At 45.4% G+C, this 16,099-nt stretch overlaps 1 protein-coding gene across 1 annotated transcript in view; it reads right to left on the bottom strand.

Moving 5' to 3' along the window:
• Positions 1-15,872, bottom strand: part of Wipi1 (WD repeat domain, phosphoinositide interacting 1) — a 38,702-nt gene extending 22,830 nt beyond the window's left edge. The window contains exons 1-4 of the mRNA XM_008843215.3: positions 15,700-15,872; positions 9,526-9,608; positions 7,117-7,286; positions 1,246-1,342 (exon numbers count right to left, since the gene is read on the bottom strand). Of these exons, the coding sequence (XP_008841437.1) occupies positions 1,246-1,342; positions 7,117-7,286; positions 9,526-9,608; positions 15,700-15,779 (430 nt within the window). The 5' untranslated portion in view covers positions 15,780-15,872. The remainder of the gene's footprint in view (positions 1-1,245; positions 1,343-7,116; positions 7,287-9,525; positions 9,609-15,699) is intronic.
• Between the last annotated feature and the right edge of the window lie 227 nt (positions 15,873-16,099).

Raw genomic sequence — 16,099 nt, forward strand, 5'->3', positions numbered from 1 at the left:
CAAGCACACACACACACACACACACACACACACACACACACACACACACGAATGCACACAGCTCTATCAATAGCAAAAGGCATCTTTATTATTGAGAGAGAACAAAATAAGGCATGAGGAATATCCACCAGTGGCCCTGGGCTGGTCACCTTCATGAATGATACCTGGTTTAATGCTCACCCTGTGCTGTGGGGCTCTTATTACCTTATTATCCTTCTTGCAAATAAGGAAACCAAGGCTCAAAAAGCCCTGGTCGCTTGGGTGGAGGCTTACAGATGCTGACATTCCATGACAGTCAAAGAAGTGGGAAGCTACAGTAAATGGAAGCAGTCATTTAGTGTACTAATTAAAATATAGCATAAATACTAACCTGCTTGGGATGGTGGTGTATGCCTTTAATCCAACACTTGGGAAGCAGAGGCAGGCAGATCTCTGTGAGATCAAGGCCACCCTGGCCAAATTCTAGGGCAGCTGGAACTACAGGGAGACCCTGTCCCCCAAAGCCAAACCAAACCAAACTAAACAAAATAAATATTGACCTGAATAGTTAGATACACAGACTGCTTTTCTGGGATGACCCTCCACACCACAGTAGGGAGATTCATTCTTTTTCACTTTTAGCTCAACGAATTCATTAGACATCATCATCTGCTATTTCATCCTAACAAATCTAAACTCTTCCATTCTTAAATACCAGAAATGTATCAAATAATGTTAAATTCTGAGAATTTAATCAAGTTCGGTATTCTAGAATATCACCTCCGTCAAGAGCTATGTTTTCCAGTCATTAATAAAACACATTCTTTGTAGTTCAGATGTTCTTTCTACTAACCATGTAGACACGCCAAGTCAAAACTTGCTTCTAATTATCACACCTACTCCATAATGAACAGCCATGAAAAAGCATTAGGGGTAAACATCTTTCAACATCAGACACATGAAATCTCCCACGCGTCTACCTTACATGTCCTGGCCCATTTGTTGACATGGGTCCCAGAAGAAGGGTGCTGACCCCAGGCTACCAGACAGGCCACAGCCCTCCTGTAGGGACCACAGCCCTCCTATAGGGACCACAGCCTTGCAGAAGTCAAACCTGCACCATTCAAACACAACTTCAAAGAAAACACCATGAAGACCCCAAAACATATACTGGTCTCGGGGTTTTCAGGCTAGGTGAACTGTAGCTTGGGAAAGCATTGTCTAGACTTGGGGAGGGGTGGGCTCGGTTCTGTTCCTGGAGCTTACCTGTTGGGTTTGAGGGAATATCCAAGAGGGTCTTCAAGAGCTTCATATCTTTAATGTTGTGGATATAGATGGACTCCTCTAGGCAGACCAGCAGCCGCTGCAATCAGACAGAGCTATCAGTCCCCACAGAGCCTGGGAAAAGGGAGCTGCTGAATCCAACCCTCATCTTTCCTGTGAGTCTTAACTTGATTCCATGCCTACAAGGGAGAATGTTAGTGATGCCTTTGGAAGATAATGCTATGTATGCAGTGCACAGCATCGCCCACTTCAACAGATGCCTCATATACAAAATCTTAAATTTAGAAATTGAAATTGCTCCCTCCCCTCCTTCTTTTCCTTCCTTCCTTCCCTCTTTCCTGTCTCTCTTCTCCCCTTCCATCCTTCTGTCTTCTCTCCATCTCCCTTCCTTCTTTCTGTACTCTCTCTCCCTTTCCCTCTATCCCTCCCGTCCCTCCTTCCCTCCTCTCCCTCCCCTCCTTAGAACAGGATGGTTCAGGGAACCCCTTTTGTTCCATTCCTATATTCACTGCTAGTAACAGAGGTCTCCCTAATACACAAATGTAGGTTTCTTTGTTTGAGACAGGGTATCCCTGTAGCCCTAAGTGGCTTAGAACTTGCCATGTAGACCAGGCTAGCTTTTATCACACAGAGATCTGCATGTCTCTGTTTTTTGAGTGCTGGAATTGAAGGCACGTACCACCACACCCAACCTATTTTTTTTTAAAGATTTATTTATTTTTATTTTATTTTTATGCCTGTTTTTCTGCATGTATGTATGTGTACCATATGCATACAGTGTCCATGGAAGCCAGAAGAGGGCATTGGATTCCCTGGAATTGGAATTACAGAAGATTCTTAACTGCCATGTAGGTGCTGGGCACCGATCCCGGGTCCTCTACAGGACAAGCCAAAGCTCGTAACATCTAAGTCATCTCTCCAGTTCCCACAAATATACATTTCTTTACACTCTCTGTATTGTAGCTGTCTTCGATTTTGCCCTCTTCTCTACATACAGGTTGAGCATCCCTAATCCAAAAAACCAAAAAAAACCCAAAGTGAAGTTGAACTCTGGTGTTCAGTATCTTTGGGACCCTGTACAACTTTATATTTTAGAATTTTGGATTAGGGGTGTCCAACTGGCTCTATGTAAATATTGCAAAATGTGAAAGCCTGAAATCTAGTCCCCAGCATTTGGGATAAGAACACTTAGTGTCTCATGACCTGGTGCACCTTCCTTCCACTTAAGCTCTCCTCTAGACCCACCTCTGGGTCGCTCTCCACAGTCCTCAGCTCTCATGCTAACATCCCTCCCCAGGGCCCTGCATTCTCACGCTGCAGATTCCCTGGGCACAGCTCTCTCACAGTACTCCTCCACCACACTGCTGACTGACCATCTCTTCATCTGAAATCTCAGGCTCAGAGCATTGCCCCATGATAGTACCCTATATAAAGGAGTATGGTGAAGAAAAAGCCCAGCAAAGGTTCTAAGTGTTGGGAAAGCACTTGTGCTTGGACAGCTCCTTCTGTACTCTGACCAGCTGCCTCTACCCCTGCACAACTTGACTCAGCTCCCACTAGACCAGTGCTTTTCAGAATCAGATGAGCACCAGAATCCCTGAAGGGAGCAGCCCCAGACTCTCACTGGAGACTCTGGTTTGGGACATTTTTAAACAAAGACCCAGAGATGATGACACACACCCAAGTTTGTGGGCCCACTGCTCTCAGGCTAGCTGCTTAGATTCCAAAGTACATCATTTGGAAGGAAAGATACCTAACACATATGTAAAAGGTGGTGGACACTTCTCCAGGAAAGCCTGCCCTTGCCCTCCTGTTTTCCTGGTAAGAGGGAAACCCTACTGGGGATTGAATCTAGGGTCTCACACAGCTAGACAAGTGCTCTGCCACTGAGCTACATCCCAAGCCCTCTTTTTATTTTGATACAGGGTCTCACTACGTTGTCCAGGCTAGCCTTGGACTCACTCTATAGCCCAGACACGTCTTGAACTCATGATCCCACGGCCTCAGCCTCCCAAGTAGCTAGGATTACGGGTCTGTGATACTCCTGCACTTACTCCTAGGTACTCTTTTAGAGCTCTGTGGCCATGGGGCTGAAATTATGTTTGAGAAGTAAAGAAATGACCAGCGAGATGAGATGGCTCAGTGGGTAAAGGCAGTTGCTGTGTAAGCCTGACAATCTGAGTTTGATCCCCAAAGCCTATAAAGATGAAAGTAGAGAACTGATGCCAAAAAATTGTCCTCTGATCTCCACATGTACATGGTGACACACATGTACTCCCACCACACACACACACACACACACAAGAAAACTAATAAGATTTTAAAACTTTTTAAAAACCTCAGAAACAATGAGAAATATGACCACTTCTCTGTGAAGTGTTCACCTGATCAGTCTGCCCTCTGTCAGCACAGCTAGGGTTTGGACTAACTTATTATGTGTTTATTTCTGTTCTGAGGTTTCTGAAATTCTCTGGTATCTCCCTCCCAGCCCTGTGACAGATCCTGGGACAGTGAGCCCACACCTGCCTCTTGTAGGAGCGTCACTCCACTGTTAACAGCTGGTCTGCAGTCTCAGCCCCAAAAGGCCTTCAACTCACCCATTCCCTGTCTTTGACTTCTTTTTTTTTTTTTTTTATAAGAAAAAAGGCTGGCCTCAAATTATGTAGCCAGGGATTACCTTGAACTTCTGATTCTCCTGTCTCCCCTCCCAAGTGCTGGGAGAGTACTGACGTGCACTAACACTTTACGGTGCTAGGATTGAACCCAGGGCTTTTTGCATGCTAGACAAGTACTCTACCTATTCAACTACATCCCCAGCCCACTTCGACTTTCACCTCCTTTCCTATATTTTATAGGTAATCACTCTTTTTGTCAATTAAAACATCAGTTAAAACATTAGGAGCTGGAGAGATGGCTCAGCAGTTAAAAGTATTTGCTGCTCTTGTAGATGATCCAGGTTTGGTCCCTAGCACCCACATGGCAGCTCACAAATGCCTGTAACTCCCATTCCAGGGGATGGGATGCCCTCTTCTGGCCTCCCAGGCTCTTGTATGCACATGGTACACATAAAACTCATGTAGGTTCATACTTATATACATAATAAATAAATATCTAAAGTTAACAGAATCTGCTTTGAGCACCACAGACATAGCCTCAAAGGCTTCAATCCATCAGCTTGCAGTTGGATAACAGGAAATAGATGATTGAAGAACTTTAAGAGTTCACATATACCTCTGTAAATTTTGGCCTAAGCCAAAAATGAGGTTCCCAAACTGACAAATTTAAGAAAAGAAAACCCATACCCTTTCCAGACCTGAATCACGTCATCTTAGGAGACCAAAGGCTAAAGGAAGGGAAGCCAAGAGCTCTGGTTTGGTGTGAGCTTCAGCAGTAAGCATGGCAGGGCTGGTTACATTGTATTCTCTCAAAGATGGTGGGGGGCAGTGAGAACCTGAAGTTAATGAGTGTTCTATCAGGTGGAGGCTGGTGTCTGAAGGCTAACAGACTCAAGACACTTGAGGAACCCTTCCTTGTGTAATTTGTTACTGAAAATACTAGAGGGGGAGGGAGAAATTATACAAGCAAATCTGATGGATTTTTTTAGAGGGTTATTTGAGAGTTTTGGTCTTGATAGAACATTTGACTAAGTCACCCTGGAAAGATGATCTGTACCAAACAGACATTTAACATTTGTATACTGGCTGCTACTCTGCAAAACTAAAAGTTTCTGCACCAAAGCTTAGCATGCTGGCAACAGGTCTGAGAGGCAGGCTTGCACCAAGAATTCTACTCAGAGCTGTCAAGTGGAAGACTCTCAAGCCGCCTTTCCCTTTCTTGCTTTTCTTCTTCTCCGTGCCTGATCTGTCTCATTGAAAACACCCACCTTCTAGTCCTCAGGCCCTCTCCTACGGACTGCCTACTCGGCCAAAAGAGCTGATTGACTCCAAGCACCACGCTGGCTGTGGGGGCTCACTCTTGTAATCCTAGCACTTGGGAGGCTGATGCAGAAGGATCACTGTGAGTTCTGGGCTAACCTGGGCTATGGAGTGAGACCCTATCTCAAAAACAAAACCAAAGACTCAAAGTAACAATATTTTCCTTCTCAGAAACTTCTCATTGTTTTTGTTTTGTTTTGTTTTGTTTTGAATTAATCACTGGTCTGGAGAGACGGCTCAGCAGTTAGGAGTACTGGTTGCTCTTGCAGACGACCGGTGTTCAGTTTCCAGCATCCATATGTGACTCATACAACTGTGTGAAATGCCAGTTCCAGGGGATCCAACGCCCTTTACCCACCTCTACATGTATTGCACACAAGTGATGCACATATATACATATACATATACATATATATGCAGGCCAAACACTCATATACATAAGATAAAAATTAATAAATCTGAAAAAATTAGTAATCAGCACTTAATAATTCCGATACAAAAAAATGTCCTCAAAGCATCCCCATGAAGGATTTTTCAGTTTATTCACCTGTTTAATAGTTGGATAGGAGACAGATACTCAGGAGCTCTTTCCCAGCAAGACTAACAGTGAGGAACAAAACAGCTACAGCCTCTCCTCTTACAGGACATAAAACCAGCCACTTCAGGTGAAAAAAGACACTTTCCTCACAACAGCTTATATTTTTAAAGACATATTGTGTATTTGAGATAAGAAGAATCTTTCCTTTCACAGAGAATGCATCCTTAAGGATTAGTTGGATAGGCTGGGGATATAGCTCAGCTGTAGGGCTCTAGGCACACGTGAGGACCTAGGTTCAGTCCCCAGCATGGTGGGGAGTGTTAGCTACAACATTGGGAGCATGAGACTGAGTATCTGACCCACTAGGAAAGCTCACAGAGGGAGCCATAAGTCAGGCTTACTGATTGATTTTGGAGCTGACCTAGGGGGAACACACTCCAGTCTCAGAAAGGCCATTCTTAGAGGTATCTTCAATGAACGTTTCTGCCTACAGCCAAAACTAGAAGAGACCTTCCTCTTGTTTACCATTCCCATGGCAGCTCATGGGACAGATCTGAGCCAGAGTGCCAACCTATGCTTACTCATGCCCAGTCTGCCCCAGGGGGAGAAGGTGTGCTTGGCCAGGCAGTGACTGACACTGGGGAACATGAGGCAGGATGGCCAGGGAGGAGGCATGGAGTAGATGCTCTTTATACTACCCATGACTAAGCCTGCTGTTGAATCCTGAAAAAAACAAAAAACCTCTTAGCATGTAACAATTGCTTTTAGAGACATTTTTTTTGAGACTAGGTCTCATGTAGCCCAAGATGGCCTCAAACTTGCTATGTAACTGAGGATGACCTTGATCCTCCTGCCTCCACCTCCTGAGTGCTGGTATTATAGGATTGCACCATCATGCTCAGTTTATGTGGTACTGGGGATCAAACCCAGGATTCGTGCATGCTAGGCAAGCATTCGACCAACTGAGTGACATCCCCAGCCTCAAAGACACTCATCTGAAAAATTACTTGTTTATCTCTCTCTCTCTCTCTCTCTCTCTCTCTCTCTCTCTCTCTCTGTGTGTGTGTGTTCTCACACACACACATCTAAAAAATTATTTTTTTTTCTCTCTCTCTCTCTCTCTCTCTCTCTCTCTCTCTCTCTCTCTCTCTCTCTCCACATGCATGTGTCTCTGCGTGTATGTGGAGGTCAGAGGACAACTCACAGTCAGTTCTTACCTCCATATGAGTGCTGGGGCTCTAACTCAGGTTACCAGGTTGGTGACGAATGCCTTTACTCCCCGAGCCTTCTAGCCAGCCCAAAGACATTCATCTTTAAAGATGCCTTTTTAGGCTCTAGTTCTCAGAAGCCTGGAATCTTAGAGGGAACCCACCTCCTTACCTGTCGGTTCAGCCTTATGGACAAGATGTTGCTGGAGTAGCTATAATTGCAGATCTCAGTGCCTTTCTTGAAGTGGTACACGTTCATCTGCCGTGGCTTTGTGTGACTGACCACTACAACTAGGCTGCTGGAGAAGAGGCGCTCCACAATGTACACGTCGGGGATTTCATCTGGAGGGAAAGGCAGAAGCATGGTCAAAAAGGCAGCTGGGGGCGGAGGAAGGACTTAGGCTTTCACAGCACCAGGCATGGCACAGGCTAATTTGCACATGGGCTCCAGGTCATGCTGACTGAGCATCCTGCATCAGTATTGATCTACTCTGCTCCCATCAGGGACCTTTAACTGTTTCCAGGGGCAACACTTCTAGAACCCTTTCCAAATAAAGCAAAGGCAATTCTAAGACACAAAATTAGGATCTCCAGAGCCACCTTGAACATGTTATATGCATGATAGAATTAATTACCCATTAAGTGTGTGTGTGTGCGCTACGGGGTGCACATGTGTGGAGGGGTCACAGGACAATTTGTAGGAGTTGGTTCTCTCCTACCATGTGGGTCCCAAGGATTGAACTCAGGTTGTGAGGCTTGGCAGCAAGCAACTTTACTGCTGAGCCATCTCACTGTGTGCGTACGTGTGTGTGTGTGTGTGTGTGTGTGTGTGATGGTCTTGTTCTATAACTCAGGCTGACCTTGAACTCACAATCCTTCTGTCTCAGCCTCCCAAGTGCTGGGTTTATACAGCTCAAGAAAGTGCTCCCATACTTAGGGAAAGTACATTAGTAAGCCTCCAGGGCTCCCAGGTCAGGCCTTGGTGTCTTTCTGGGACCATTTTGTCACGTGGCTTTCTTGCTTGTGTTTGGGCAAGTCCCACAGGAAATATAACATGGGACATATACATAGCAAAGCATTCGCCAAAATGATATGATATGCTAGTAATATCATCTTGCAAGTACATTAGAAGTCTAGGCCAGAAAGATGGCTCAGTGGGTAAAGCACTTGCTTTTCCACATACAGCTGGGTGTGGCAGCTATGTCTGTAATCCCAGTGTATCTGTGATGAGGTGGGAGGCAGAGATATGAGGATCCCTGGACACTCACTGTCCAGCTAGCCTGGCCTACACAGACAACAACAGGGAGACCCTGTTTCAAACAAGGTGAAAGGTGAGGACCAACACACATGAATGAGGTGGGGGGGAGAGGGAGAGAGAGAGAGAGAGAGAGAGAGAGAGAGAGAGAGAGAGAGAGAGAGAGAGAGAGAGAGAGAGAGAGAGAGAGAGAGAGAGAGAGAGAGAGAGAGACCGAGAGAGACCGAGAGAGACCGAGAGAGACAGAAAGAGATTAAAAATAAATAAATCAGGAGCCCCAAATAATATTTACCAAACTACTTTCTTTTCAGGAAATGCAAAAGTTGCATATTCTGGGGGGCTGTAGAGATAGCTTAGTGGTTAAGAGCACTGGCTGCTCTTGCAGAGGACCCGGGTTCAGTTCCCAGCACCCACATGGCAGCTATAAACCGTCCTTAACTCCAGTTCCAGGGGAATCTGAAGCCCTCTTCTGACCTCTGCGGCACTGCACAACACGGGCACAGTCAAATACATGCAGGCATTACACTCATGCACATGAAATAAAAAATAACAAATATTCTTTTAAAAAAGCTGTATATTATTCACTATTGCAATGGCATAAATTATTACCCTGAGAAAACCAGAGTCACATTTCTAAGTGGATTTGTTTTTAATATTCATGGAAACACTTCAACCTCTTCAATATGGGCTATATAAATAGGACTGTGTTACTTTATTAAAACATATAGAACATCTTCCTACTAAATGAATGTATCAATATTCTACAGTGCCAGTAAAACAGCCAAAAGCAGTTAGAACTGACCTTTTGGCTTGACAATGAAAGAAGTTGTTCACTGTCAACATGAATATATGGAAAAGTATCAACACTATGATTTCAAACAAGGGATTTTGTAATCTGAAAAAAGAAAATGTCGCTTACATTACTGCCAAACTTTCAAAAGAGCATCACTGTGACTTTTATGCAAGTGGAGACGACGATTCAAATCTGTCCAACACTGGCTTCTCAGGTTTGATGGGTAAGAGAGAAATTAGAAAAGCTCAAGACTGGAGTCCAGGGCTGGGGTACAGCTCAGTGGCAGAGTGCTTGCTCAGTACACAAGAGGCCCTAGGTTCAATCCCCAGGACTCCAAAGAAAGGAAAAGAAAAAAAAATGGATTGAAATCCAAAGGAAGATTGTGTATCCCTGAGACACCTCTACACACACAGACACACACACAAATACACATATACACATGCACACATACATACACATACATGTGCATACACACATACACTCACACATGCAGAAATACACACACACACACACACACACACACACACACTTACTGCTTCCATGGACTTGGTCCAGTTGCTCCACAGAACTCAGAGAAAACAGCTTATAACCGGCCTTGGTTCCAATCGCTAGTGACCTGTGGAAGATGATGACAGTGTGAGAGGGACAACAGGTACTGAGTTCCAAGCACAGCCCTGTCTGAAACACACCCCTCTCCCCACAGGCTTCTAGGGTGCAGGCAAACATCTTCAGGAACTCAGATCTCTTGATAACCTCTTCAGTGGCAAAGCATGCCTTGGCAGTCAGATGAGAAAGAAAAAAAGGTTAAAGGAAAATTATTAGGTGACAGAAACTGCCCAGGCTGTCATCAAGCAGAATGTGAAAGCTACCATTGATCTTCTTTTCACAGCTGGGGCAGGCAAAGGAAAAGGGTTAAGAATATTCAGAATAGCCTACCTCAAAGAGCTAGAGGATCTCCTTATGTATGGGAAAGCACTTTTCTTTCTTTTTTCTTTTTTATTTTTTTGAGGGGTGTTGAGATGGGGTCTCCCTGTAGTGCCAGCTCTGCCTCCAGAGTACTGGAATTAAAGGCATGTGCCACCATGCCCGGCACAATGACAATTCTTATAAACAGCATCTAACCCCCGGGCACAGAACTACAGCAAACATTAAGAACAAGAAGTCACTTTTCCAAGTGGGTCAATGTGAAGCATGCATTCAGTACCAGCCACCTCCAGTTCCTGACATCACTGGACTCTTATAAGGAAATGGTTCCTGGTACTTTAATACACAGAAATTTGAATTCACACGTACACCATGAAAAAAAGACAAAGACTATGCACCTTTTCAAATTACCCCTTCTTGTTCTAGATTCTAAATATTATAGTATACCCATCCATGCATTTTTTAAACATATACATTATAGACTAGGATCCATATATAAGGGAAAACATGTTTTTAAAAAAATTTTAATATTATTACTATGTGTATATACATGCTCGTGTGTTTGTGTATGTGTGCTGGTGCAGGTGCACATATGTGTGCAGAGGCCAGAAGTCAACCTCTTGGCATCTTCCCCAATTTCTCTCTACCCTTTTTGTTTGTCTGCTTTGTGACAGGCCTAGAACCTACTATGTAGACCAGGCTGGCCTTGAACTCACAGAAAGCCACCTGCCTCTGCCTCCAGAGTGCTGGGATTAAAGGTGTGTGCCATCACACATGGCTGCCTTAGTTTTTGAGACAGGGTCTCTCACTAACCTGGAGCTGGTGGTTTGGTTTAAATGGGTGACCAGTAAGCCACAGGGATCTTCTTGTCTCCACTCCCCAAGGTTGGGATCACAAGTGTTTGTATCTGTGCATGGTTTATCACGTGCGTGTTGGGTAATCAAACACAGGTCCCCAACTGAGCCATGTCCCCAGCACAATTTTTTTTTTCTTTCCTCAAGAAAGAAATGCTTTCTTATTTTTACTTAATAAAGACATACAGTGGATTGGCAAGACACCTCAGTGGGTCAGTGGGTAAAGGTGCCTGTGGTCAAGACTGACAACTTGAGTTGGATCCCAAGGACTCACAGTATGGAAGAAGAGAACCAACTCTCAGTCGTTGTCCTCTGACTTCCACGCACAAACTACACACACACACCACACGCACACCACAAGCTAAATAAAATGCAAAAAAAAAGAGATCTTAGAAAAGAAACACAAAACATGTAATAAATACTTCCTTTAATCAGTTTCTAAGAAGATATCCTAGATACTATATGTATGTTGCGAACTCACTCAGGGACCTTAATTTTTTTTTTTTTAAGTTCAAGCACACAAACCTGTAGCCAGAGAAAACTGTTTTGTACTATGTTCTATAAAGCTATTATCATAATCAACAAATAAACTAAAAATAAAATATTCACTTGCATCAATGTGTGTTAAAATATTTTTCTTAATTTTTGCATTTTGTGTGTTTATGTGTTTGCATATAGCAGCTTAGGGGTGTGTGTGTGTGTGTGTGTGTGTGTGTAGACCAGAGGACAACTTCAGTGTGGTTCCTTAGGAAATACTGTCCACCTGGCAGAGAGCTCTGCAAGTAGGCAAGGCTGGCTGGTCAGTGAGCCCTAGGGATATGTGTGTCTCCCTCCCCCGCTCCCCCAGCTGGGATTACAAACATGCACGATCACACCCAACTTTTTTTAATTACATGGGTTCTGGGGCTAGAACACAGGTCCTCATGCTTACGTGGAACACATTTTAGTGACTGTGCTGTCACCCCAGACCACTTTCCACTTTCAACCAATAAGTAAAGTCAAGGTGTAAATGAGTCATCAGGTGTGACCCCAGCACTCATTTGCTGATACAGAAGAACTGCAAGTTTGAGGCCAGCCTGAGCTACATAACAAGACCTGTCTCAATAAAGGAAGAGAGAACGCAAATAAGTTGCCTATGTTCAGCACCCTCTCATCTCTCTCCTGCTTCCTTCTGAACAGCTAAGTGAAGACCAAAGCCTTGCACAGAACACTCTGAGATAAGTAGTGTGACCATGAACACTGCCCTGGGAATGTGGGATGTGAGGATGAAATGGACCTTCTGGTGCTTTTGTGCAACATCTCTATTTAAAGCACATATGAAAAGGTGAGGTTCCTTTTTCACAGGGAAGCATTGTACTTAAATAAGCACCTCACAAGCCTGGATGCCAAGGCTCATGTTTCACTAACCTAAAAAAGACAACCTCACATGATTTTTCCCCAGAATTCTTTTTTTCAACTCAAACATTTGTTCTTTCCTGGACACAGGAACCTGCAACTACAGTCGACTTTTAATCAAAGCAGTAGGTTCTGTCCCCTAACCTTCCAAACTGAGGAGGAGCTCAGCTTGTTGTGTAGATATCTACATTACAGCTGCAGTACAGTGAGACCTGGGGGTGGGCGTCCAGAGCTGCAGACAAACAGCAGCTGTGAAAGTGGCCAAGGTGCAGCTTTGAATTCTGAGATGCCGTCCAGGATGATCACTGTTTCGGGTTTGTTTTGTTTTCTGAAGCAGGGCTCCATGTCGCCCAACACTCATCAAAAATAGCAACAACTAATGAAAAGACCCAGAAAGTCAGTCATTTTCAAACATAAACCCTCCTTCGGGAACAGGTGAGTATCTTGTTTGTTTCTTTGTTTTATGTTTGAAAGACAGTCTCAATACATTACCCAGACTGGCCTCTGAGGTTGTGGGTTAAAGTGATCTTCCTGCCCCACTCTCCGGAATAGCTAGGACTCCAGGCACTAGCTATCATACACGGCTCAGAAGGATTAAAAAAATATTATTTTACATTTGTATGTGCGTGTGTATGTGTGTGTCTGTTTGCACAAAAGTCAGAGGACGACTTGTGGGAGTTGGTTCTTTTGGCAGCAAGGGCCTTTACCCATGGAGCCATCTCATTGGGCCTAGAAGGATTTTATATGTAAGAAAAAGGCAGAGTGATCTCTGCTACATTTTAAATGATCACTCTATAGTTACATCTTATTTTGCCCCTAAGTCCTTTTTGTAGAAAGAAAATTCTCATCGCTGCTCATAAGAATGGAGTTTGGGGCCGGGGATGGTGGCGCACCCCTTTAATCTCAGCACTTGGAAGGCAGAGGCAGGTGGATCTCTGTGAGTTCAAGGCCAGCCTGGTCTGCATAGTGAGTTCCAGGACAGCTGGGGCTACAGGGAGACACTGTCTCAAAAAGACCAAAAAAAGAATGGAGTTTGGGGCAAACACAGATCACTAACCAAGTTTAAAATGGCCTCAAGGTAGGGTTGGAGAGATGGCTCAGCGGTTAAGAGCACTGGCTGCTCTTGCAGAGGACCTGGGTTCGATTCCCAGTACCCACACGGCAGCTAAGAGCTGTCCATAACTCCAGTTCCAGGGGATCTGACACCCTCTTCTGACCTCCTCAGGCATTGTACAACACGGGTGCACTTACCTACATGCAAGCAACACATTCATACACATAAAATAAAAATAAAATATTTTTTAAAAAATGGCCCAAGGTGTCAGTACAGTGTCAGGCATTAAATATGAATGTTGGACACTGGTAATGATGAATTCTCTTTAGTATCTTCTGTAGAAAGACTAGATTCCAAACTCAGCCCACATAGAAAAGGACACACCAATTCACCTAATGCATCCAGCAAGGAACTTGACTTATTTTAAAATTCAATGTCATACCCTCTCTGGCTCCAAGCAACTAACTGTGACAAGACCTTTTATTTATAGGTGAGAAAGAGCTGCCCAGAAAAGCCCTCATCCAAGAAAACGGAGCTCACGAAAGGGACCAAGGAAATCAACCGTCAAAGTACCCAGCAGTTTTGAAAACTCACATTCTTATCCAATTGCTATAGAAATTGTTACACTATATTATTTAATAACTAGAGTAGAGAATAACATCAGTTTTTCCAAATCTAATAATATTATAAAGTTAATTTAGAATACTTACTACTTAAACTATCTCCCCTTCTCAACCTATGTTCAATTGGGAAGGAAAACACCCAGCATTTCAACAGACATAACCTCTTGCAAAAGTTTCTTACAAAACTTCAGAATTTTATCTGTCCTATCATGTATGTAAGTCTCAACCTAGGAGAGGATCCCAAAACAACTAGGCAGGTTACAGCAGCTTTCTAAACAAAGGCATAAAAATACCAGGGTATGGTTGTGGCCCAGTGGTACAGTCCTTAAGGCTTTGGGTTTGATGCTCAGTCACACACACACACACACACACACACACACACACACACACACACATGGCTGGGAACACAGCTCAGTTGGAGTGCTTGTCTAGCATATATGAAGGCCTAGGTTCAAGCCCTAGCAATGCATAAACAGGGTGTAATGGTACATGCCTGTAACCCCAGCAATTCAGAAATGGAGGCAAAAAGATCAGAATTTCAACGTCATCCTCAGCTACTTAAGGAGTTCCAGGTCAGTCTGGATTACATGAGACCCTGTCTCCAAACAAAGTAAGAACAAAGCACCAAGAGGTACCACACAATATTTTGTGAGTATTACATGTCTATGGCTATTGGGAGATGTCGTAATATGTACTTTTTATTGTGGGTTGTGGTCAGAGGCAACTGGAGAGTCACTCATCTAACCAAGCTGTCCAGCTCCTCGATTACATGATTACACATACAGTTTTTTCAAACAAAGGCATATTGTTCAGAGCAGAGGTTTTCAAACAGAAACACAAAGGAAATGGAAACCAGGGCTGCTTATGTATGGCCTTAATTACACCACTGAATGTTCAATATTAGCCCAGCTCAGCCCCGTGGGAGCAGCAAAGGCACAAGCATGAAGCTGACTCCAAAGAAGGAACACAGTAGAAACTGGTACGACAGGAAGTGGGACACTGAGAAGTGGTCATCCTTGCCCTAGAAGCCTGATGCTCGGCTGCACATTCCAAAGAGATTATTCCATACGGTTCCCAGGCTGGCTTCCAGGAAAACAGGGAAGGAAACAGGTATTTGCTCTAAGAATCCCACAGATGCCTGAAGCACAGTTTTTCAGCAGTGATCGGGTCGTGGACCAAAGTCCAAAAGTTGACCATCAAAGTGAAACGTTAAAAATCCACTCAATGCAACAGGGTGGAGTTCCTGCTTCCTGGGTGGAAACCTGTCTAGGCCAGAGAAAGGGTTTCCTGGGCTTCCCGAAGGAGATTCTGTGTCACTGGGTAGAGGATGTGAAGACATAGTAAGGAAAATAAAAAGGTTTCCTACACCCATAAGATGCCCCGTGCTGGGGCCAGCCTGGTCACAGGGATAGGCTGCCTCTTTGTCCCAGGCCCTGCCCATGCCACGTTGAGATGCTCAAGGACAAATGGCAATGGTCTTCCTGGCTCTCAGATCTCGAGTCAACCTGCACCTTCCCCCTCCCCTCTCCTTTGTTTTGGTCCTGATCCCTGCTTGGGCCACCAGGTTTCCCACGCCAGGTCCCCTACACCGAGGCCCTCGAGGCCCCGCTCCCTGAGCTGACTTCCTCCTGTCACCCTGGCCGGCCGGCAGTGGCGGGGACCTCTGGGTGGGCTTAAGTCCCACAGCCCCGGACAGCGTGGGGACCAAGCCCCTCGCGTGCACCGCCACGCTGGCGGTCCCACCCAGGTCCTGCCGGCGCGCAGGCCCGGCCACCAGTTGCGTTCAGGACACCACCCTGCGGTGGCGACATGCAGTCCCCCGACTTCCCTGGCCAGGGGGCTGGCGCCGTGGCTTACGTGCAATCTTGGTTGAAAGAGAAGCAGCTGAGCGCCGCCTGCACCCGGCCCGGAGGGGCATCCGCGGCCTCGGCCTCCATGGGGGCTCGACCCGGGACACCGCAGCTCGGAGCCGGCGATAGCCACCTCTGCAGCCCGCCTGAGCCGGCTCCGAGAGCCCTAGCGCCTCCCTGGCCCCGCCCACTCCCCACCTCTAACCACGCCCAACCCAACTCCAGCCCCTCCCCGGCCCAGCTAGGCCCCGCCTCCTCCACCTAGGCCCTGCCCCTCTCCCACGTAGCCCCGCCCCAGTCCTCCGGCGGATCCCCCGGAGCCAAACAGCTGAGAGGGCGGGGCTTCCTTCACCAGTCACGATTGGCCACTAGCCTCATAAGGTACCACCCCTTGGGCCAATCCTTGA

This window comes from Nannospalax galili, unplaced genomic scaffold (assembly GCF_000622305.1).
Source record: "Nannospalax galili isolate Female #2095 unplaced genomic scaffold, S.galili_v1.0 scaffold781, whole genome shotgun sequence".
NCBI lineage: Eukaryota > Metazoa > Chordata > Mammalia > Rodentia > Spalacidae > Nannospalax > Nannospalax galili.